Consider the following 26,673-nt stretch of genomic DNA (forward strand, 5'->3'; position numbering starts at 1 on the left):
TAATATAGTCATTCATTCATTTGTTCATTCATTCATTCATTCTCTAATTACAGACTTAATCCAGTTAAGGGTCATGGGGATCTCAAGCCTATCCTAGCATTCACTGGACACAAGGCATGGGAACTAATCCTGAAGGGGGTACAAACCCATTGCAGGGCATACATATGGTCATTAACTCACAGCACAGACACCTATGTGCAGTAGTATGACTAGTTCAAGTGTGTCACATCTTTAGGACCTGATAAAAAAAAAAAAATCAGAGCAAACAGAAAACAAACTCATGTAGACACAAGATGGATGCACATACTACACACAGAAGGCATCACAGCCAAAACTGAACTGGAGAACCAAGCACTTTGAGGTAGCACTGAGAACTGCAGGATGATTGTGCCACCTATTATCAACTTCATTTTGTAAAACCTACTTTACTAGAGAAAGAAGGCCAGAATGCAGCAACAACAACATAGCATAGCAATGGAATCCATATGCTGCAAATAGCCTAAAGTTTAGTAGGGTTATAATTTATTTTTTGTTGCAGAAAATAAATACTAATTAATCATGCTTAAATGTTTGTACTGCAAAACTCTGAAAATGTATACTTAACTTCAAGTTGTAACATGTTTGCTTATGTTGTTGAAGTGATCCCTTTGTCCATATGTTTGCTGTTATTGTTACTGTCTATATGGGAGATCAAGGCACAGTAGAGGTAGGGATTTGACCTTTCTTGATGCTGTTCAGTCTTAGAGTTGGTAAATGCAAGTAGAAGGCCATGCAGAGGCTACATAAAATAATGTTTTTGCTTGTTTTGTTTTTTTTGGTGACACTGCTTTTTTTGAGGTGTCAATGTTTTTGAATTTCAAACATTTTTTATGTTTGATTAAATGAAATAGATTCATGTGTGTGTGTATGTATGTAAGTATATATATATATATATATATATATATATATATATATATATATATATATATATATATATATATATAGATATATGGATCTACTTCAGTAGATCGAACTTTTAAATGTTTGAAGGTGATATGGCCGCGATCATACCATCGAACATTGTTTGAAAACTTAAGAAAACATAAAAAAAAAAATAAAAAAAAAAAAAAAAAAAAAAAAACCTGTGCAAGACCCCCTGCACCCCCACACCCCCCCCTACTTAAATATACCAACTCCGAGATTGCGCTAAATTGTGGAAAAGGGAAATCTTCCCATTCCGCATTGTACGTGGATCTCCATTCAGTCCGTTCGGACTTTTAAATGTTTGATGTTATGGTGTCGGATATATCGTCTTCGAACATTTAAAAGTTTGATCTACTGAACGGGACCCATATATATATATATATATATATATATATATATATATATATATGTGTGTGTGTATGTGTGTATATATACATTTACATGTCTATAGAAATATAGATATATATATATATATATATATATATATATATATATATATATATATATATACACACACACATACACACACACACACACACACACACACACACACACACACACATGCACACACGTATACAGTGGATATAAAAAGTTTGCACACCTCTGTTAAAATGCCAGGTTTTTCCCATATGAAAAAATGAGACCACAATAAATCATTTCAAAACTTTCCCCACCTTTAATGTGAACTATACCCTGTTCAACTGAAAAACAAACAAATCTGTTAGGGGAAACAATATAAAAAATAAAAAAAGTACAATAAGCTGGTTGCATAACTGTGTACACACTTAAACTAATACTTTGTTGAAGCACCTTTTGATTTAATTTCAGCAATCAGTCTTCTTGGGTACACACCTGCCATCAGTTAAAGAGACTCTGATTAATCCCAAATAATGTTCAGCTGTCCTAGTAGGGTTTTCCTGACATTTACTCATTTGCCTGCTACAGCAAAAGCCATGGTTTGCAGACAGCTTACAAAGCATCAACGAGATCTCATTGTTGAAAGGTATCAGTCAGGAATAGGGTACAAAAAATTTCCACAGCATTGGATATGCCATGGAACACTGTGAAGACAGTCATCAAAAAGTGGAGAAAATATGGCACAACAGTGTCATTGCAAAGAACTGGACATCCCTCCAAAAACTGATAAAAGATGAGATGAAAACTGGTCAGGAAGGCTGCCATGAGACCTACAGCAACACTGAAGGAGCTGCAGGAATTTCTGGAAAGTACTGGTTGTGTATTACAAGTGACAACAATCCCCCGTATTCTCCATATGTCTGGGCTATGGGGTAGGGCTGCAAGATGGAAGCCTTTTCTTACACAGAAGAACATCCAGGCAGAGCTAAAATTTGCAAAACAATACATCAGGTCTCTTAGAAGCATGTGGGAAAATGTGTTATGGTCTGATCAGACCAAGGTTGAACTTTTTGGCCACAATTCCAAAAGGTATGTTTGGCTCAAAAACAACACTTTGCATCACCAAAAGAACACCATCCTCACAGTGAAGCATGGTGGTGACAGTATCATGTTTTGGGGTTGCTTTTCTTCAGATGGAACCAGGGTTTTAGTCAAGGTGGAGGGAATTATGAACAGTTCCAAATACCAGTCACCTTTTGTGCAAAACCTTCAGGCATCTACTAGAAAGCTGAAGATGAAGAGGAATTTCACCTTTCAACACAACAATGACCCCAAGAATACATCCAAATCAAAAAAAGAATGGCGTCTTCAGAGGAAAATTAAAGTTTTGGTATGGCCCAGCCAGAGCCCAGACTTAAATCCAATAGAAAATCTGTGGAGTGACCTAAAGAGGGCTGTGCACAAGAGATGCCCTCACAATCTGACAGTTTTGGGGCGCTTTTGCAATGAAGAGTGGGCAACTATTGCCAAGTCAAGATGTGCCATGCTGATAGACTCCTACCCAAGAAGACTGAATGCTGTAATTAAATCAAAAGGTGTTTCAACAACGTATTACTTTAAGGGTGTGCACACTTATGCAACCCGCTTATTGTAAGTCTTTTTTTATTTTTTATATTTTTCCCCTAACAGATTTGTCTGTTTTTCAATTGGTTGTACAGGTTATAGGTCACATTAAAGATGGGAAAAGTTTTGAAATGATTTATTATGGTCTCATTTTTTCATCAATTTATATCACAAAAACCTGGCATCTTAACAGGGGTGTGTAAACTTTTAATATCCACTGTCTGTGTGTATATAAATATATATATATATATATATCTATATATATATATATATATATATATATATATATATACACACACACACACACACACACACACACACACACACACACATATATATATATATATATATATATATATATATATATATATATATATATATATGTGTGTGTGTGTGTGTCTGTGTGTGTGTGGACGGTTCCCTATCAGAAGCCTGAAACACTATAAGCCTGAAAATCAAAATCCTGAAAACTAAAGCCTGAAAATTCAAAATCCCGAAAACCCAAAATCCTGAAACTCAAAATCCTGAAAACACAAATAATGCTAATATGTCACTATAAAGACACTAATATCTACCAACTGACCCTGACCCTAACCCTAACCCTAAGGTCCGTCACTATCGCACACTCACCTGACCCGCATTAAACCGCCCCTAACCCCAATATTTGTCACTATTGCATACATGCCTAACCTGCGCCCTAACCCTAACTCACTTAAACCGCCCCTAACCCTAACATAAAACCAACCACACACTTACCTGAACCCAACGCATGACCTAACACCACAGGGCTAACAATAGCAAAGCCACAATGACGTCAGTATGTCCATTTTGTGTTTTCAGGATTTTGAGTTTCAGGATTTTGGGCTTTCGGGATTTTGAATTTTCAGGCTTTAGTTTTCAGGATTTTGATTTTCAGGCTTATAGTGTTTCAGGCTTCTGATAGGGAACCGTGTGGACATACTGCTGAAGGGATTGCTGTGAAAACATATTTCATTCTGGTGCTTGTGTATACTTGGTGAAACTACTGCAGTGATCAGTGGGAGAAATTCTTCATTTTGGTGTTTGTACATACTTGGATATACTACTGAAGGGATCACTGGGGAAATGTTTAATTTTTGTGCTTGTGTATATTTGGATATACTACTGAAGGGATTGCTGGAGCAAATGTTTCATTTTGTTTCTTGTACATACTTGGACATACTACTGAAGGGATTGGTGATGGAAGTGTTTTAATTTGGTGCATGGAAATGCTTCATTTTGGTCCTTGGGTATACTTGGTCCAACCACTAAAGGGATTGCTGGGGAAATGCTTCATTTTGGTCACATACATACTTGGTGAAACCACTAAAGGGATGATTGGGGGAATGTTTTATTTTGGTGTCAGTGAAGTGTTTGTGCAGACATGGAGAAACTAATGAAGAGGTCATTGTGGGAAATGTTTCATTTTGGTGTTTGTGGATACTGTGTGTAAGTTTTTTTGCGGGGTGTAAGTGTTCGTCTGGTACCGCAAATTTTTTCATATCTAGTTATGTTATTTCCACAGCTAGGGCATACACTGCCATGTACCTCTGCTAATAATCAACTTTCTGTAGACATGCACAGGAAAACATACTGAAGCTTCTCAGAAATGCTGTGCAAAGTCAGCATTACCTAGCTTCACTTTACCTAAAGAAGGATAATACATGTTTTCTTTCAAAGAAGGCATCTATATTATCTTTGTTTAGGCAATGTCTTTTAAAAAAAGTTAAATGAGCAAGTCTCCTTTCCTTTATTATAGGGAATGTTCAGTGTATTGGTGTCCCTTTCTGCTACACTACTGCTAACTGCAGAGAAAGTCAAAGAGAACAGATTACAGTGGTTTAGGCACATGTGCAGGAAAACAGAAACAATCTGGGGAAGTAGATTTGGGACAGACAGGAAGTTGGCAAGAGGAAATGAGGGCATCCAGCAAAGAGATCAATGGATTGCATGAGAGAAGATGTGTGACAGTCTGGCATGACTGTCACAAAATGGCAGAAGAGTGGCATTGAACAAAGAGAGATACTATGACAGTTGATATAACAACTGTACCCCATGTAGAAAATGTGAAAAAGGGGGTGAATGATGACATGGCAATGATGATGATGACGATATTCATATTTGACTACAATATATGTTTGTTACTAGTATATCTTATAAATGTTTTAATTTGGATTCATTGTTTATGATCATCAAGATGAGCCTGAAAAAAAGGTCCATGAGGATCAGTACTGTACCCTGTTACACTGTGAGGATTTGTGCTCTACTGTGGTTAACTAAGTAATAAACTAACTAAAGTACTAATAAAATCAGAGTGCTGCAGGACCTGTGCTTGGTTTAAGAAATCCTGTTCAGTGATGTAAATGCAACCTTTAGAATTACATGACTTGAACAAAATCGTGTCGGGGAAAATTCTCATGCACAACCTGTGAAAAATGTTACCTAAAAATATATAGAAATCCCATGACATTAAAAATAGACATTTGGTCAAAATATAATAAAATCCTATCTTGTATTTCCCTTTTTGAAAAGAAGATTGTTGTAGTTCTATATCAGAGTCTGCCAGCATGTCAAATGTCTACATTAACTTTACATCTGGCATGGATTTTTTAATAATATTTCTGTTGGAAAGTGTATAGCAAAACTTCAATTGGCTGAAGTGCTTCTTCTCTGTCTTCCTTTGAATAACAAGACAGTTAGAAATATGTAATAATTGTTAAAAAAGGCAGAATAAAAGAACTGAAAATGTTCTTTTTCTGTTATTTATCTTAATGTAAGAAAACTAAATTGCAAATCATTATGTCTTATATCAAAAGGTTCCCATAATCCTTTTCTTTCACATCTTCCTATTGCCAAGATATCCAAACATTGTTTTCAAATAATTCTCTATATACTTCCTCTTAACTGAATCACATAGCCTCAGTATGTCATGTTAAATGTGAAATTCAGAGAAGTTTATCCTAAATGTTTCCGGATTGTCTTAAGAACCTGATTGGAATTATTCAGTAGTTCTTCTTAATGGTATGAGTACACCCAACAGTTCATCTATTATGGTGTTAAAATGATACAATTAAAATGCTGCAAAATTAATTTAATTAAAATATGCTTACTTTCATCTCAGTGCCTCTTAGCTTTTTGTTTTATTCAATCCAGAATTTATCCACCAAAAATGAGATATTTTATTTATTAGAAAACGAGTCGCAGGGTACTTTCTATAATATATTATATTGCTATGTCTCTGCTGATATGTTGCTAGCATTCTTAAGCATGTGTTTATATAATGTCCACATTTTCTTTTAATATTGTGCCTTTGTGCCCAGGTCATAGCTGAAAATAGTTCACAGACCAGTCCACCTACCCAGTAAAAAAAAAAATACTAAGGAAACAAAATTACATTTGTGCGAATTTCACTTACCCAACTCCACTTCTTCGAAACTTCATTAATCCAAAAGCACGGACTGCCAAAATCCTTTCCCTGTGAAAGTAATGACTTGGCCACCACGAGAAAACGGCTAAAAGGACCAAAACTAAATCCACGCCCCCACACACCCCCTACTTAAATATACCAACTCCGAGATCACACTACATTGAAGAAAGGGCAAAGTTCACCTTGGTGGCCAAATGGTTCCTTTCAAAGGGATAGGATTTTGGCAGTCCATGATTTTGGATTAATGAAGTTTCGAAGAAGTGGAGTTAGGTAAGTGAATATATATATATATATATATATATATATATATATATATATGGGTTCCTATGACTTCGTCGACAGTTCATTTTATCGACAAGCATTTTAGGTGGGGGGCTTCACCCCCCCACCCCCCCTAACTATATATATCAACTCCAGGGTCACACAACATTGGGGAAGGGGGCAAATGCTTGTCGATGAAATGAACTGTCGACGAAGTCATAGGAACCCATATAAATATATATAACATTTACATATACTGTGGGTGTCAGAATTTGTGCTAAAGGTTATTTTTATTTATTTGTTATTCTCAGAAATGTGGGTCTCAAACTTATAAATGTTGCTGTTTGTCTTTTTGGCTTTTCCCGGTAAGGGGTTGCCACAGCGGAACTTCGGTCCGCTAATGATTGGCAGTATATGTTTATGAAATGCCGAGGTGCCAGCTCGATGCCCAACCTTCAATGAAGGCACACCCATTTATTCACGCATGTCTTTCGAACGCTACCCAACCATGGGGAGGGCATGCAGACTCCACACAGAAGGCACTCTGAAAGCCAAGCCGAGTATTGAACGGGAGAACCTCTTGCTGTGAGGTAACAACGCTACCGCCATACCACCGCAGCAGTCTCAAAACATTAAACTGATGGCTGCAATTCTGTTAAACTATTCTTTGGATTAGAATTACTCAGTTAATAACTTAAAGAAACAAAATCTCACTACAGAACATTAACAGGAAGTTCGCTCTTTGTGAATGTTTTTGCAGGAACGGGCAGTACAGCATGGTATTTCAGGTGCTGGGTCTGCCATGCTGCTGATTTGGGTTTAAATCCTATCAGCCTCAACAAGCATGTGTGATTCTGACTATGCCACTGACTTGTGCTTCCATCATTACCATGGCTATGGAACACCTCTGATAGGCACAGTATAGCTGTCCAAACAGTAAGTGTAAAATATGAGCAGATTCATATAGCAGTATGACTCAGACTCAGCAGATCAGTACTCACTCATCTTCTCTAATGTGTTGCAGCTTCATTGGTATAATGGAGAATGCTTTTCTGCTTTCATTCCATGTGCACTCGAGGTCTGTTTGGTAATCATTGCAGCACTGCAGACTTTCCAAAAGGGTGTTCTCTATAAAAGAGAAAAAGACAAACAGAAAGGTCCTTAATCAAACAGCTTACATGTGCTGTAACTGCTGTAAATTACAAAATTCTAAAAAAGCTGGATACTCTTGCACTGTCACATGGTTAATTATCAAGTAAACAAGGAATACAGTGATGTGTACCTGGCTGCTAAGGAATGGGAACAAAACAAGAATATGTGGACAGTGCTTTGTTCAGCTGCTAATCAGCATGCAGCAGATAATGGCTAATGCTTGACATTAACTTTTCTAATACAATAGTGCACTGCATAACAACACTACTCTGCTTTTATATTGACTTCTCCAGCCACATGGTCAGTAAACATATTTTATTCCATGTATTGCCATACTTCAGCATGTTAGCTTTGCCATTATTTTTGAGAGATTAGGACATATACTGCTGACGATATTATGGGAAATGGTGGTGGTACAGTAATAGGTTACAAGATATTGTCTTGGTGTGGTGCTGTTTATTCCTGAAATTGTTACTCTGGCATTGATCAAACTGGTGGATATGAATCAACAAATAGTGGCCCACTCTTGCACTCATGATGTCCACGACCTACATAACATAGTCCCAATACTCTAAATCAAATGCATTAGAGGAATTCCATCACCAGGTCTAGAACTCAAGTTCTACCTTTCGCTCACACATTTTAAATCAAGTATTCTTGTCATATTAACAAGTGATATCTTTCAAGAATCTTCTATGAGCTGGGTGTACTATGAGGGAACTTTCTTTAGCCTTCCAGCTAGAATCAATGTGAGAACCACTTAACCTTTAAGTCTAAACTGAAAAAAAAAACAAGTGAGATTGCAGTAGACTCTTAAGTGATGCGTTATTTGAAATTTGCCCAGAACATTGTTGTATAGCTTGGTTTGCCCAGTAATTATTTTCCTGTCAAACTCTCTTTATAACGTTTGTTCTTTCTCTGAATCGTTTATCTAAACTCTTCTCCTTTTCTTCTATAGCTTATCTTTTTCTACTTTTACAAAGATATGAAGGTATTCATAAGCTGCACATTACAGTAGAGTCTCGATTATCCAAACTAATTGGGACCTAGGGTAGTTCAGATAATCAAGCTGTTTGGATAATCAAGCATACATTGAACTGGATAAAAAACTTCTAAAATCATATGCTTTCTGCACACAGGGAATACTCTTTTCAACCATTCAGCGACTCCAGTGGACAAGAAAGAATATTTTTCACACATGAGCAGGCTACAACCTCAAAAAACACGCACAAGCGAATATGTATAATGCTTACAAAATCAGACTGTATGATTTTTCCTACCCAAAAACTTTGGAAGGCTGTGTTCGGATAATTGACATTTCTGATAAATGATGTTCAGATAATCGACTCTCTACTGTACTGTGTCCCATGCATGTGAATGTACTCTGCATTATGACCTGTATGTACAAGCTATCATGACAATAATGCTGTACAATACACTTATTCCATTACATTCAGTACAAGGCATTTATCATATGTCTATATTTCTTAATGCATTTTCTCTTACAGTTTCTGTCTTTACTTTGCTTAATTTATCCACTCCATAGGTTAGATCTCACACTGTACAATTATTCTGTTCCACACCTCCTTCGTGATTTACAATCTTTTTTACATCATTTAGTTAGTCCACTATAAAATATAAAGCTCGTACTGCATGTATTATAATCTATTTATTTTTAATTAGACACATTTTCATGATATTTTAGATTCTCATTTTATATTTATTTTGTTTTAATGTGTCTTCTATATAACGCATTGTTATATCACTCTTGTTCTGGAGCTTTTTTCCTTAAGATCCCATGGAAAACAGACCCTCCGATATGGACATTTCAGTTAAATAATATAAATAAATAAATACTAGCAGCTCGATTCAGCAGAGGGACTCAGTAAAACCTACTATTTTTGCCTGTTCTACAACTGGTCTTTGAAAGAGCGTCTTTAATAACATTGTCCCTGATTTGCTGACGATTTTACAGACCTTCTTTGATAGACAACTTGAGATGGGGGGGGGGGTTGACCCTTTTAAAGCTAAGAGAGCTCTAAACACTTCCTCAACACTGATTCCCTAACAGTAACAAATATGATGAATTTTAACAATAGAGAGAGAGCACAATCATTGCATTTATGGTCTTCTTTCCTGATACCAACTATACCAGGAATAATGTTGTGTGATAAGAGACCTTGGGACCCAGGTGGACAGTAGTCTCTCCTTTGATAGTCACATTGCCACAGTAGTCAGGAAGTCCTTCTACGTGGCACACCTCATCATAAAAGGGTTCTCATCCAGGAAAAAAAGAGGTCATTGTTCCCCTCTACTCGACACTCATTAGACCCATTACAGAGTACAACGCCCCTTTTGGAATGTACATCACAAGACATGTGTAGCAGCTGGAAAGACCACAGAAGTACCTCACAAAGAGGATTACTGGCCTCAAACAAATGCCCTACACTGACCGTCTCAAAAAACTCCAGCTTTACTCCGTAGCATATCGCCTACTCCGAGGTGATCTCTGCCTAACATATAAAGCTATGTCAAACCCAAGGCTGTTGGACTTGCTACACCTAAAGAAATCCCAATCCCTCCGAGCTACATGGTCTAGGGGCCTAAACCTTGTCACCACAATAAACAGGACATGCTGGAGGGATAGATTCCTGTCCCAGAGACTTCCTATACTCTGGAACAAGCTACCCATCTATGTCAAGCAAAGTTCTTCATTAGCACTCTTCAAGAAAAATCTTGATGAGTGGATAGGAAATAGGAAATACACCCCGGGGATCACTTCTGTGTCTCTGCTCGACAGTGGCACAGGAAAATAACTTTCTTGGGTGGCGTAAGCCAGGGAACCTTGTTGGCTAGGCTTATGTAGGCCCTTGGGCCTAGTACCTACCTATGAACCTATATAACTTATATGCATTGATTTTGATCTTAATTTCACTCCCTCTAGCATAGTAGCCTCAGCTATAAACTCTTATCTGCATGTTACATTTTGAGTTATATTACTTATTCTCTTGTCATACTTATCACAATTCTGCATTGGAGAGTCTGACACTTTTCACAGAAGTGCAAGGGAAAGTCTGACATGTTTCACAGTACTGCACAGGAGAGGCTGACACTTTTCACAGTACTGCATGGGGGAGTCTTACACTTTTCACAGTACTGCAGTGGACAGTCTGACACTGTCCACAATACTTCACAGGAGAGTCTGACACTTTTCACAGTGCTGCAGCAGAGAATCTGACACTTTTTACAGTACTGCAGTGGACAGTCTGGCACTATCCCAATACTGCATAGGGGAGTCTGACACTTCTCGCCTTACTGCATGGAAAAGATTGACACCTTTCACATGTACTACACAGGAGAGTCTGACACTTTTCACAGTACTGCATGGGAGAGGCTGACACTTTTCACAGTACTCCACTTCATTTTCAGCAAATGCAGTTACATTATAGTGTGACTGATGTGCAGGAAAAATACTATGGAATTAGTCAATTATTTTCTAGTTAGACAATGTTGTCATAGACAAAATCATTAGGATCAAAATCAAAGCAAATTTGTAGCTTGGCAATACCTTTTGTGAAGCAACATCTGCATGAGCTGAAATACACAGCGTATAATCATTCCACATGCATGATTAATGACTTCACATTTAAAAATGCAATTGCAATGCTTCTTAAAGATTTCCCAGTCTTAGTACTTTCTCACGGCAATGTTTTGGGGTACAATGCCTAGATCATTATGTTATTTTCTGATTGAGAGGGTCTCTGCCTCTCTGTCAGCAATAAAGACAGTGGTGAAGATAAACACTAGATACAAAATGTGGGACATTGGCCTTTTTGCTTTCCTCTCGATGAAATATATTAACTTACTACAATCCCTAAAACCCTTCAGCACAGTCACTCCATAAATTAGTCTAGTTTAATGTCATACCTTCCATTACAACACTGCTCAGCTGTTCTAGATTTTATTTCATCTCTTACATTGCTTTACTATATGCCATATTCCAACACGCAGTGCACCAGTCTGGTTATCCAGTCCTGTCTTCATTGACTACTCATTATACAAGACCAGGACCATCCGCTGCATCTGTAACACCAGACTGCCATACTAGAAAAGCTACTTTACCATATGTTCTGACATTAAAATGTTGCCAGTAGAAGGTTACATTTTCAAAAAATATACAAAGGGCATTGGAAAGTAAGTTATACTGAGGGCATGATAAAGACCCTTTTTATAGTCACTGCCCCAGGATAGTTTTGGCCATATCAGAATACTAAGTGATAAAAGGCAAACACTAGAGTAAATGCGTATGCTGGCGCACAAGAGTAAATTAGTAGGCTGGTGCACTAGGGTAAATGTGTAGGCTGGTGCACTAGAGTAAATGTGTAGGCTGGTGCACTAGAGTAAATGAGTAGGCTGGTGCACTAGAGTAAATGAGTAGGCTGGTGCACTAGAGTAAATGTCTAGGCTGGTGCACTAGAGTAAATGAGTAGGCTGGTACACTAGAGTAAATGAATAGGCTGGTGCACTAGAGTAAATGTCTAGGCTGGTGCACTAGAGTAAATGAGTAGGCTGGTGCACTAGAGTAAATGTCTAGGCTGGTGCACTAGAGTAAATGTCTAGGCTGGTGCACTAGAGTAAATGAGTAGGCTGGTGCACTAGAGTAAATGTCTAGGCTGGTGCACTAGAGTAAATGAGTAGGCTGGTGCACTAGAGTAAATGTCTAGGCTGGTGCACTAGAGTAAATGTCTAGGCTGGTGCACTAGAGTAAATGAGTAGGCTGGTGTACTAGAGTAAATGTCTAGGCTGGTGCACTAGAGTAAATGAGTAGGCTGGTGCACTAGAGTAAATGTGTAGGCTGGTGCATATTATTGACATGTAGGTTGCTGCACTAGTGTAAATGTGTAGGCTGGTGTGCCACTGCTCTGTGTTGCACCAGTGTAGGTGTATGTGCTATAGAGAATTTCAAACTCATCATGCAGCCTTTCAGAATTTAAGATGTACATCTTTTTTAAAAGTGCCAATTTGCCAACACTTCAGCAGTAAAATTTACAAGTAAATATGACTAGCACTTCTGAAAACCATATAACACCAATCATTAATTTCTGGAAGAAATAGTAAAATTGTCATCTGGGTTCAGAGAATAAGAGAACACATGACTACAGATTATCAGAAAAAAGGGATGATGTGCATCTAATCTATTCAGTGGTTAACAAGGCTGTCTGTGTATCTGTGAAGAAATTGAAAGTTATCATAGTCAAAAAAAAAAACTGTAAACCAACCTTTAATAGCCAAGGTAGTAGGATGAAACCACAGCAGTATCAATATCTTGTAGAACATCTTTCTTTTCTGTCTTAGAGTGACATGTTAGGATCATCTGAAAATCAGCCAGACTGAGAAAATTCTTTCCGTTCAGAACGTTGCAAGGCTTCTCCCTCTGTAAGAGAAATATGCAGCCATCTCACAACTAAGTTATGAAAAAAATCTTACAAATGAATATATATATATATATATATATATATATATATATATATATATATATATATATATATATATATTTATGCGGATCTAGGACATTTCACCGAATGCACATTTTACCGAAACTCATATCACTGAACACAAATCACCGAAGGCACAATTCACTGAAACACATTTCGCCGAAAATGGTATATGGCCTTGTCCCCACTGCAGTGTGACCATGGAGTTGGTATGTATAGTAAGGGGGGGGGGACCGCCCCCATATCGGAGGGTGTGGGGGCTCCGCCCCCACATATTTCAAGTATATATCATGTTTAGATAAGAGTAATGGATTGCAATTGCAAGTATGCATGTATATAGTGTAACACATTTAAAATATGTGGGGGGCTATGCCCCCCACACACCCCCTACTATATATACCAACTCCAGGGTCGCACTACAGTAGGGACAAGACCATATACCATTTTCAGTGAAATGTGTTTCGGTGAATTGTGTTTTCGGTGAAAAATGCACACTAATTTAACTTTCGATGAAATGTCCTAGATCCATATATATATATATATATATATATATATATATATATATATATATATATATATATATATAGTTGGATTTATAAGCAATCATAAGAACTCAGTTTCATATAAATTCAAAAACTCCACAAGATAAACTGACACTAATATTCAAAAGAAAAAAAAAACTGACCTGAGTACTTATAACACAAGAAACACTAATACAATATTAGCATTTTTGTTTCTTATAACAAAACAGAACTTCATCATTCAGTAATGATGACATGATGGTTAATTGCTAGTAAGTATGCAGTCATGCTCAAATAGGAATGAACCAGCAAAACATAACACACTCAGTTAAAACCACATTGGTTAAGGTGAAATAATAAAAATAGCATGCTCATAGTAACAAATTCTACACATTCTTAATGATTGCCTTCAAACCTTGTGTTGATCAATCATAAACATAATGGAAAATAGTAAAAAAATGATAAAATAAATTACAGAAACAATTAAAATGTTTTACAACTTATCTGCTCATAGAGCCAAAGCACTGCTTATAGAAATGTTACTGTTAATATATGATGACTGGGTTGTATTAAGTAAGAGTTCCAAAGTAGTTCCCTATATTCCACATATGTAGACCATGTTCCTCTCCTAACATTAGATACAACTTTCTCCAAGATGTAGAATACAAGCTTCTTAAAGTATTCACACTGTTTCACATGCCTACAAAGAGTGATCCTCAGATCCTTTCTGTTGATAGCACAGATGTGTTGATATATTCTGGTCTTCAAAGGGTGGCCAGTCTTACCAACACAGAATGCTAAACAACACATGCAAGTGACTACATAAATTACTCCTTTTGTGTGACAGTCATGTCTGTCATTAGTTCTAATATCTCTAGAGTAATTTCTTATAATATTAGTACGATGTCTTGTATTTTTGCACGAGTGGCATGTTCTGCGGTATAATTAATTTACTGATTTATGTTGTTTTGTGTGATTGTGTGTGACTGTTTGTAGAGTTTGTATGTATGTATGTAATACTTATATTGTTTTCAGTTATGCTTAGGCATTCTATGCTTGCTTTGTATGGCTGAATGCAGTTTTATGTTGGAGATATATGTACCATACTGTAGATAAGGTAAATGATATGGTTAAGCTTGTTGTACTGTGTGTTTTAGAAAATATTTTATTTTCTTAGTGCTTTTGCAGCATTGTTTATTTGCATTAATTTAGTACTTAGTACAATTTTTACACCATTACATTAGCTCTATTATTGTCTTTAGGTAGTTTAATCAGTCATTAAATTGCAGAGTTTTAGAATAATGTTAGTGTGTTCCTATTATTTAGTCTTTTAGAAGTAAATATTGACTAGGATTCATAACAAGGTATTACCAGCACAGTTATTCAGGGATATCACAATGACCAAAATTGCAGCAGTGATATAGTGTGATTCAGAGACATGATAGGGCATCTCATTAATAACTGATTATCTAAATCAAACACAGCAGTTACAGGTAACTGTGCTAGGATTATCTTACTAAGGTATGAACTGCAGACAAATGCATACAATAATACACACACACACACACACACACACACACACACACACACTCACATTCAGACACACACACACACACACACACACACTCACATTCAGACACACACACACACACACACACACACACACACACACACTCACACTCACACTCACACTCACACACACACACACACACACACACACACACACACACACACACACACACACACACACACACACACACACACACACACACACACACTCACACTCACACTCAGACACACACACACACACACACACACACACACACAGAAACACACTAAGACTCAAACACACACACACACACACACACACACACACACACTCACTCACAGTCAGACACACACACGCACACTCGCACACACACACACTCACACTCAGACACACACACACACACACAGACACACACACACACTCACACTCACACTCAGACACACACACACACACACGCACACACACATGCACTCAGACACACATCTTTATAGTACTTACCTGATGTAGCACACCCTCTCATGCCATAGGAATGAATGAGGTATGTGCTGTCAAAGGATAGCACACACTTTTTTTTGCTTCACTTCCCAAATCAAGCAGAACATCCATTCATTGAATTGCTGTACCTTATTATTCTGATTCTAACATAAGTTCTGGAGTAGGACAAGTTAGCATTAGTGACACCAATGTGCTGCTCCCTTTGCATGCAGCCTTCCTCAGTCAGACTGGTGTAGCGCTCTGTACCTGAACCTTTTTACCAGTGTAGTGCTACATCAGTCTCTGAATCACTCTAGCATTTTGCACGAAGTAATCTTGCTACAAACACAATTGCATAATGTGTTATACATTTCTGAATCGTGGACATAGTTCATAATTATGAACTTGTATTATTTAACTATGTATTATTTTTTCAGTCCTGTGAAGTATTTCTTTTTTATGCAGATGAATCCTGTCTTATCACTGTTTTCTTTTGTTAACTTTTTTTCTTATGATTCTTGTGGATGCTAGTGGTTCTAGCTATTTGCAATTTTTCTTCCGCTCACCTATTCATTTTGTGCAATCATTTTTAAAGTTTTTGTTAGTTTCATCTGTTCTTTCTTACTTTGTCAATAAATGTGTGCACTGTTTCATTATTTGGTGTTTTCAGATGGTTTTATTCCATTCTTTCTTTTGTATTTTTCAGTTTATGTTTATCTGTTGTGAGTAGCATAAGTAAGATAAATGCAAACCAAAGAAATTATTCTGCCAATGCCAAACTCATTATAAAGTCATTGAACCTTTTTTTTTTTTTTTTTTGTGGCAGTGTTGCATTTCCTAATATGAGGTGTTGAGCCCTCCACACCCCTTACTACTTATAGTAATGCTAAGAATGTTGTATTTTGGAGTAAGGAATATTTGAGTGCCTCAAGATCAGCCAATTCATTGTTTAGATGTCTAGCACTGGGGACAGTCACCTTAATGTGATTCAGTTTATTTGGGGACTGACATGCTACTTAGAATGGAATCTCCATCAAGGGTGGCAAAGTGGCACAACAGGTAGCATTGCTGCCTCACAGCAAGGAGTTCTCCAGTCTGACTCTTGACTGTGCTGCCTTCTGTGTGGAGCCTGCATGTCCTCCTTGTGTCTGTGTGGGTTTCATCCAGGTACTCTTGTTTTTCTCCCACATTCCAAATACATGCACTAGGTGGCTTGGACACTCTAAATTGGCCATAGGGGTGAGTGTGTAGTATGGAAGAACAACTGTGACAGGGTACAGAAGAACAGCCACAGCAGGGCTAGCTACTCAGTGGTACAAACCTTGGCTCTAGATAATTATACTATTGAAGTGACACCCTGACCCCATGTGCAAAAATGGGAAAAATGGATTGTGAATGGATGGATCTTGGAATGCTGAACTTAATATATATCCATGGTTTTGTAGTTTAAATTTCTTATTTTGCAAATCTGGTCAAAATTTCAGGAGAAGACCACATTCTTTTCAGTGCCTTTTTGAAATGCTGTTTTTCTTTAGTTTCTTAGGATTTTTTTTTTTTACTCATGGTAGAGAGTATTTAGTAGCTTCTACTGTGCATGAGTTGTTTTTCTTTCTTTTTTGAGGGTGCTGAATATAGTTCTTTATTTCAGTGCTCTCGTGTTCTATGTATGTTGATTCTGGTTGGTGATCTTGTGCTGATTATCTTGGGTGGTTGTATGTTGAAATTGTTAGTTTTCTGAATTTTTATTAGTGTATCAGATCTGTTATTAATGCTAGTTTTGTGTAATTTATGCTTTGCTTAGGTGAGGAATTTGTATTTGCTTGTATTGTGCATTTTATGTTTTTGTGGGTTTAGTTGTTTTATTGATTTTCTCGTTTAAATGAATTGGAAATAGATTTTTAAATAGTTTTTGTTATAATGATTTGTATTTGCATTTTTTGTTTGTTTTGTTTAGTTTTTTTGTAATGTTTTGTACTAGTATTTTTAAATGCTCTTTTTTTTACTTTATATTGCATTTTGTCCCGTGCAGCCTGGTTTCATTAAAGTCATTTTTTTTATTGTAGCCTATAGAGAAGTTGATTCATGTTGGTTGGTTTACTTTTCTTAGGATGGTAGAAGAAATACATTGATATTCTTGGATAATGTAATTCACCTGTAGAGATTTCTAATGGAATATAGACATGTGTTTTAATTCCACCCCCTTTATGGGTCCAAGTTTAGGATAAATCTAGATATCTTGTTAGGAACTATCATGGAAATGACAGTTACGTCTTTTCAGAGGTATTTTTTCTGATGCCCAAAATAATCTTTTTTTAAAACAAACTTGCCACATAAAGGTATGGACATTATCAAAACTTTGATACATATTTGTTTGTAATTTGTTTGTTTTTCATGAAAGTGGGTAGATAACCAACAAGTCACTGATAGGCACTGCAGTGATACAAATCATGTTTTATTGAAGTGTTTCTCAGACTTGACAGGTAGCTCTAGGAAGTGCAGGTTAGTGTGAAGCTTACAGGAGAAAATAATAAAAATGCAGAAGTCAGAGAATGAATCCTGTGTGACAGACAAAGAAGGACCCAGGTGATACGGCAAATAACTATGGTATGAAAAATGCAGGAAGAAGAACACATTGTTAACACAATAAACCGTTCTCTTTTAATGAAAAACTTTATTGATAACATCAATAGGAAATAGCACTTGTAATCATCAGCCACATTAGAGAATGACATTTACAGTCACTTATCATAACTACAATGTAAACTATCTAAATATTTTAAACAAATCGTAAGAAAACAACTGGAAGTGTACTGAAAATCAAAAATGTTTTGTTGATAACTGAATATTCTATTCTCAAAAGTACATGTATTTGTCGACAACTTAATGCTATTTTAGCCATTCAGACCTTTACAGACAGAATGTAGAACCAAATTCTATGTATCATTTTGACCAATGTTTTAGCTTTACTAATTTAAACTTCAATTTTCCTTATATACCCGAGTTAAAATGTGTAATCCAAGGGGGCCATTTTAATCTTATTCTTTCTCTCAGTTTACTCTTGTCAAATGTCACCTTCTGCTTACAGAGTTCATCCATTAACGCTAGTAACTCTCTCACTGTGGATGTAACAGTAGTAACTCTCTGACCGTGGAAGGATGCACATTTTTCTGTCTTTTTATTACACATTTCTTGACAAGTAATACAAAAATGTCCAACAGAGCAGATTCTACAGAGCACCACTCCTTACTCTTATAAGTTACTGTCAATACCAGGAAGAGGTCAAACAGTCTTTCCTGCCAGTGATCATTAACTAAGGCTTATATTTCTTCTTTAAAGTGCATCAACCTAGGGAGGTTCTCAGTCACCACTCTCCTAGGACCAACTGATTACACCTCCATCAGTTCTAGTTAGAATTTGGCTCTATCCTAGATAACTTAGCTGAGTACAGAAAAAATGGTGCAGACACTGACAATGAAAAAAAATCTGCATATCAAAGAAATTGTGGCATATCTGCAACATAAAACACTTTTCTCCCAATTTCTAGGTAAGATTGAGATCTTGAGGTCCCTTTCTCAGACCCTCAGTAATTTCTGCTAGGCAATGGAGAACTGCCCAATTAAGATCTTACATATTATGCTTTCAAAATGCCTATTCTCTGGATTGCCTTCTTCTGCAACTACCATTAATTTGATAACTTTGGCCTATCACTAAGGGAGCAGAAACAGAAATGTAGCTCTTTACAATAGAAAAAAAATCACTTGATCATACTCTGACCAGTCTATATTTCTGTAGGTAAATTATTCCTTTGCTGGACTCCATAATTTCAATACATATGATATTGCTAATTGCTCCCAAAACATTAATGAATTCAGTCTACCAGACCAGGTAATACATTTCCTATATCTACCTTTCTGGAATGGGGCAAGCCTTAATGGCTGAATCTTATCTTTCTACCTGTGTAGTTTGTGGGTAGCAATAGTCTGAGGCAGTTTTCATATACAGTCTGTCAAAGTTTGAAACCCATAGTACTTTGTTTGAGGCTTCTTGTATATCCTTTTATAAATCTCAGAGTTCCTTCCACATCTGTCTAGTGCAATATCTTTCCATCCAGCTTCACAGAAAGCACTATTTACATAAATTAAACGTTTAAGTGTTGATGTCCTTACCTACAGATTTAGCTCTGGAGCTCCTAGGCCTGTCGATTCACCAGACAAAATGAACTTCTTCCATGCAATTCTGTGTGTTTTATGCCAGTATAAAATCTGATATTCTCTTGGTCAAGTCTTTTAGCAGACCAACCTTGTCAGGGGGCATCAGAATGATGTGAGAGACATAAAGTACCTGGTATAATATAAACATATGAAATGCTTCTACCATCTGCTGAAAGTCCAAAATTAAATTTCTGCAAGGATTTATATAATCAGCACACCTGTTTTTTAGCCAAAGATACGCTTATCTGATTGTCTCAGCTCACAACTAGAACTTCCATGTATTTTAGTGACATGTGAGCCCAGATGTATATATTTTCTTGCTTTAACTCCTAAGAAGTTTGATAATTTAAATGTACAGATATTATGCTTGTTTTCTCTTAATTCAACTCATAACTTGACAGGGTAACAAAATCTCTCATCGTCAGAAGTGGCTTAAATTGCCTCTCTGGATCACCTAGATAAATCAAGAGATCATCTACATAAACAAAAGGTGTCCTACTTTGTCAAGTCATTCAAATCCTGTCATACTATTTGTTCATATTTTACTAGACAACGGCTCTAAATATAAAGCAAATATGATCACAGACAGAGGGTAACGCTGCCTTTTCCCTCCACTGATTTGAAAAGTTTCCAACAGACACCACCAAACTTTACTATTACATTCTCACCTTCATAAAGGTTTCTAAGAAATACACCAAAATCCCAGCACAGAAGGCAAAAGGTAAATCAGAGGCAGTAAACTAGCAATTCTAAAATGTGTAAAACTTTAATAAAAGGTGAGTGCTTTCACAGTGAAACCCATTGCTTCTTCAGATAACCAAAGAATACAACAATACACTCTTAAATATACAGGTACTTCCTTCATCATCCAATAAAAACAAATCCTATATAGACACATTTGACTAACTAATTAAAACATTTATCTTAAAGAGAAAGATTTCCCTAAAGTAAAGAATAAGAAATACCAACTAACTCTGTTGAGTGCTTTCTCAACATTAAAGTTCAAAATGGTCAAATGATTAGTTAATGTTAGTATTTTCTAGCAACTATATTATTTTTATTATACAATCAAAAGTTTGTCTTCCCTGGATGAAACTTAATTGGTCTTTATGGACCAACTAAAGGAGTCAAGGAGCAATTCTGTCAGCCAAGATTGTCATAAGTTATGTTTAGCATTTAATTCTGCAACTGGTCTGCATGAAATAACCTGCAAGAGTTTTTTTATCCTTTTGTTGGCTGTTAGCCCTGCTTGGCTAATGGCATCTTTTTAGGGGAGACCCAAGATGGTATTTATAGTACTAGGGGAACATTGGTCAGGGCATCAGAGTATCCAATAGTTTAAGAATTGTAAAAGAATGAATAAAGGAAGCAGACTTCCTGGATTATCTAGCTATATGGGTAGAAGTGAAGGAAAAGGAAGAATACATAAGATTAAGTAAAGGCATTAAACGATTTAATGAAAAAGACTTGATGAGGAAGATAGAAGGCAGACTGATCAATTATGGAAAGATCATGAAGAAATGAGAATCTTCTGTGAAGATTCAATGAAGTGGTGGATAAGTTTTAAAGAAAAATATAAAAAATGTATTTTGGAATGTCAGGCTGTGAGGGGAAGGAAAGGAAATAGAAATATAAGCAATTAAATCAGGAAGTATTTAGAGAGGTGTTAAAGAATAACACTTTTTTTCAAAAAAGGAGAAAAAGATATATGAAATGAATCAGGAGATCATGAAAATGCTATATAAACAAAGGCATTTGTTACAAGGAAAAACAGAAGTGGCTCCATATTTAAACAAGATAGAGAAAATGAGAGAGCAATAAGGGACTTGAAGAATAATGGAGAAATAGTGAATGCACAGGAAAACGTATCTAAAGTAATAAAGAAGTATATAGAAAATACATTTAAAAGGAATAAGATAAAAGAGAGGCAAGTATGGAAAGTTAAAAAATTGAGTAAAGAAGATAGTAAGAATATGGAGAAAAATATAAATGTAGAAAAGCTTAATGTAGAAAAAGGCACAGGGATGGACAGAATTGAGTATTATATGTATCATAATATGAAAGAATGGCAAAAAGTATATTTTGTGGTAGTATTGAATGATTGGCTAGAAAAGGAATGGTAGAAAAAGAAATATGTACTGGGGTTATGAAATGTAAATGGAAAAGGAGATAAAGAGGATATAATAAATTGGAGACCAATAGTATTGAATAATACAGATTATAAAATATTTATGAGAATAATAGGAAAAATATTAGGAAATGGTATAGATAAATTGTTTGATTATACAATTTGGGGAAAAAAAGTTGAGATGTATTATGGATACTAAGAGAAATGATAGATGATGTTATAAATAAAAAGGTGGAAACTAAAGTTATGGTAGGATACGCAAGTAAAGCATTTGACAGAATACAATATGATGGTTTATGAAATATATTAAATATAATATAAATGATAAAATAATAAAAGTAATTATGTTAGTGCATGAGAATAATAATGTTAGAGTGATATTAAATTGATGGTTAAGTGAAGAAATAAAAATAAAATGTGGGATAAGGCTGGTGCCTGCCAAGCAGCATTTTATTCACATTAGCTATGAATGTGGTTGCTAATAATATCAATAGAGTTGAAAATGGCAAGGTATAAAATAAGAGAAAGTACATACTCCAATAATTCTTACTTAAACAGATGATATAGTTCTAGTTACTAAGAAAAAGGAATGGATGGAACAGAAAATTAAATAGGTATTTAAACATGCTTGGTTTATGTATCGATAAAGATAAAAGTAAAGGAATTGGGTGTATAGGTAACTTAAAAGGTATTCACTTTAAAGATTAGGGTATAGATATTTGGGAAATAATATTTGGAACAAATATGCAGAGAGAAAAACAATGGGAGGAAATTCTAAAAAATTAAGAGAGCTATGTATGCTTTGCAAATCATTTAGACTGTCATATAAGAAAAAGGTATACCTAATAAATTCTATTATTTTGTGTAAAATGTCCTAGTTAGAAAATTAATATATGATTCCATCTAAGTATGAAAAGGAGTTATTGTGGATTGTTTTCTCAGTTATATGGGGATCAAGGCTGAATCCAGTTAGAAGTGGAATTTTGTTTGTTAAGGAAGAGGAAGGAGGATTTAGTGCTAATTAACCCTATTGTACATACAGCTTCCTTCAACCTTTATAAAAGCATTGGTTGGATTAAAAGAAGAAAATAGGAATTTAGTAGATGTCATGATGAAAATTAAATATAAAGATTTTTTTGGGAGAAAATAAGATCCGGGAAAAACATGGAAAAATAATGTAAATGTAGATATAAAAGAGTATCAGAATAAAGCCTTATCATGGAAATTGAATATAGAAAACACATGAAAAAACAAAAAGAATGGTATTTAAATATAAAACATTATATTTATTCATGGAAGCATTTAGAAATTGAAAAAGATATGCAATTAAAATAAGACTTGCATAGTGTAAAAGATTTTATGACTGTAAGGATTTTATGTGGAGGTTGACAATAAGTAAATTACCTGTTAAAGCAAATATGCCTTACAAAAGAATAGAAGAGAGGTTGTGTAATTATTGCGGGGAAGTTGAAACAACAGAACATGTTTTTTTTTTTTTTTGAATTGCATGAAAATGAAAGTATTGTGGGAGAAATTGTGTGAAAATAAGCTATTGAAGGATTTTAAAAGCATAGAAGATATAAATATGAACATGACAGAATATAGATTATTATTGTAACAGAAAATGAAAAGAGGTAAAAGAAATTGATACAAATTTGTTTTATTTTATGGACAATATGGAATGAGAGACTGAATGAAATTAAATTTAATGGGAAATGGATATTGTCTAAAATTTTGAAGAAAATATGATTTTGGTTGTGGAAAAAGGGGTGGGGGAATAATTAAAGCATTTGGGACTATATTATATTGTAGATTTAAAATGTAAATAATGTCTGTCTGTGTCTTTCGGCTTTTCCCGGTTAGGGGTCGCCACAGCAGAACTCCGGTCCACTAATGATTGGTAGTTGATTTTTACGTACAGAGTTACCAGCTCTGATGCACAACCTTCAACGAAGGTATGCCCATTCACGCATGTCTCCACGCAGAAGATGCTCTAGCTGAGAATCGAACCAGACAGCGTCTTACTGTGAGGCGACAATGCTACCGCAGCACCACTATGTAAATATATTTACTTTGTATTCCTATGAGATAATCTGTAATGTAAATGCGCAATATATACTATGTATTTGTAGTTTTCTGGAGCTTTTCTCCTCAGGACTCCATTGAAAACAGTCTCCTTGTGGCCCAATTGGACTATCCTGGTAAACAAACTGCAAATAAATAAATAAATAAATAAGTTGTGACAATTAATAAAGAAGCCCTACTCTTTTCAGTAGGTACCATGGGATCTTTTGGTTACATCTGAGCTACCACCACCTCAGGCAAATGGGACTTTAGTTTAATATCTCATACTAAGAGATAATGCACCTTGTTATGCTACACTGCAGTGTCAGAAATCCATCTCCCTGGTGCAGGAATAAAGCACACAGACTTCTGCACCAGAGGTGAGTGTGCTAAATGTTGTGCCACTGACATGGACACTTCTCTAGCTTAAGATTCATAGATATGAAGGTGATTTTCCAATAATGTGAGATGTCTCCCTTCATAAATGCACTTCCGACAAGCACCAAAAAATTTATGATAAAGGGTTCCCCTGCAGTCTTGCAAATTTCAGCATGAACTTGGTCTAATCCAGATAGCTTACCTGTTTTCATTTTCTTAATAGCCCTCACTAGTTATTCCCTACTTATTGGACCAATTAAACTCTCTTTATGTATTCAAATTGGTTTCAGGAAGCAAATGTTCCAGTTCAGCACACCTCACCAGGTATGAACCATTATCATAATACTCCTTGAATGACCTAAGGATCTTTCCTGGAGTTCTTTTCAAGACTTCAGTCTTGGTGTTTTTAATCTTTACTACCAAAGCTGTCACTGTTTGTACCCACAGTCTGGCAGCTCATCCTTTCTGGTGCATCTGAATGAGAAGTAAAATGCTTAATTTGCAAACCATGGGCCAGCCTGTTCAATATTTGCTCCAAAATTGCTCTAATCTGGTAGAATCCAGTAAAAACTCCAGCTTCCAGCTTTTTCTCTCTTTCTATGGTTTGCCTTTAAGATGCAAATTGTTTCTGCCAGATTCTTACTTTCCATCTCCCTGTCTACATCTCTTTGCCTTCAAAATGTTATGGACTTTATCCCCTCCATATTTTTAGAATTATCCCACTGCTTCCTAACCCTGTTTGTATTACCTACTCCCAAGTGACTCAGCTTCCTATTCTGTTGGCTTAACCATCATATAAACTCCTATCCTTTCAGACTGGGGAGAGTATCTTATTTTTTCTAAAATGTGTTTGTATACACCCAGCATAATGATTAGTAGGGCATGGCCTATGAGTGTAATCACCACTGTATAGATATTCCTAATCAAAAATCCATATTCCTTTTTGATCCATACCTTATCCTCATGTGAAAGTATTTTACACTTAAAAGAAAAATATGAATTCTGCACTTGATCTTAAAGTACTCAGCCAGGAACATTGCCAAGTGGGGTTGTTCTCACTGACCATGGTCCTGAGTGCACCTCATCAGTATTCCAGTCACTTCCTATTATCTGCATCCATCTCGGAATTCAGTCATATCTCTGCATAGTAAAGCAATTGCCCTACTTCCTGTTCATGGAAAGATAGAGGGGCTTATCAATGTTATTTTAAGCTCTGCATGCCACGTTTTTGATGCAACACGCACACCCTTCCGATCTGCTCTAGGTTTTATCCCTAAATGGATATTTCTTTACAGACCAAAATACCACCCCCCCCCCCCCCCACCCCCACTTCTGCCACATACATAACTAGCTGGATGTAATTTCCTAATAAAAATTTTGGCAGTTTATTATTCTCAACCTCAGATAAATGTATATCTTAAAAAAGATATAAGTTGGCATAAGCTATTACTTCAGCATGCTTAATTTGAAAACTCAAACCATTCACATTTTAGGATAATATTTTAAAATATACCACTGTGTGTTCACCATTCTTTTGGTATCATCCCTCATACATTCTAGATTAGCCCCTACCCTACCTTACTGTCATTTGAAAAGTGTTTTGTTTTGCATCCCATGCCAGTATGACCATCAGTCCACATCTTTGGTAGGCCCATTCCATTCTCCTAGATGTCCCTCATACATTCTAGATTAGCATCCCACCAAATGTGGAAGGAGTAAGAGGAGCACCAGGCCTGCCAAGTTAGTGCTGCACTGTGCACAGCAGCTTGCAGGAGTTAAGAAATAAAGCTGGACAGGCATATGTGTTCTAGGATGCAAAAAACTGAGATGTCTGACTTGTATACATAAGATGTCAGGGAGATAGCAAACTGAAATGGTACTAGTAGGAACGGTGAAAGCATGCAGGGAGCAAGGCATGGGGAAAGGGTAGGGGCAGGAAGTGATTTTAGCACTGATGGTCACCTGGAAATCCCAATGACATTGAAAAGATAACCTTTTCTTCATGTATTCCAGCTATGCAGTCTAAAGAGTTTACCCCTAACTAAGCTTCAA

General features: G+C 36.1%; 1 protein-coding gene across 2 annotated transcripts in view; it reads right to left on the reverse strand.

Moving 5' to 3' along the window:
• LOC122797960 (interleukin-3 receptor class 2 subunit beta-like) overlaps positions 1-26,673 on the reverse strand; it is an 836,628-nt gene that overhangs the window by 719,627 nt on the left and 90,328 nt on the right. For both annotated transcript variants that reach the window (XM_044066494.1, XM_044066503.1), the window contains 2 exons: positions 13,081-13,235; positions 7,651-7,777 (listed from right to left, as the gene is read on the reverse strand). In XM_044066494.1, coding sequence (XP_043922429.1) covers positions 7,651-7,777; positions 13,081-13,138 — 185 coding nt within the window. In that variant the 5' untranslated portion in view covers positions 13,139-13,235. The remainder of the gene's footprint in view (positions 1-7,650; positions 7,778-13,080; positions 13,236-26,673) is intronic.

The sequence above is a fragment of the Protopterus annectens genome, chromosome 1.part0 (genome assembly GCF_019279795.1).
Source record: "Protopterus annectens isolate FY-2018-M chromosome 1.part0, PAN1.0, whole genome shotgun sequence".
NCBI classification, from domain to species: Eukaryota; Metazoa; Chordata; order Ceratodontiformes; family Protopteridae; genus Protopterus; species Protopterus annectens.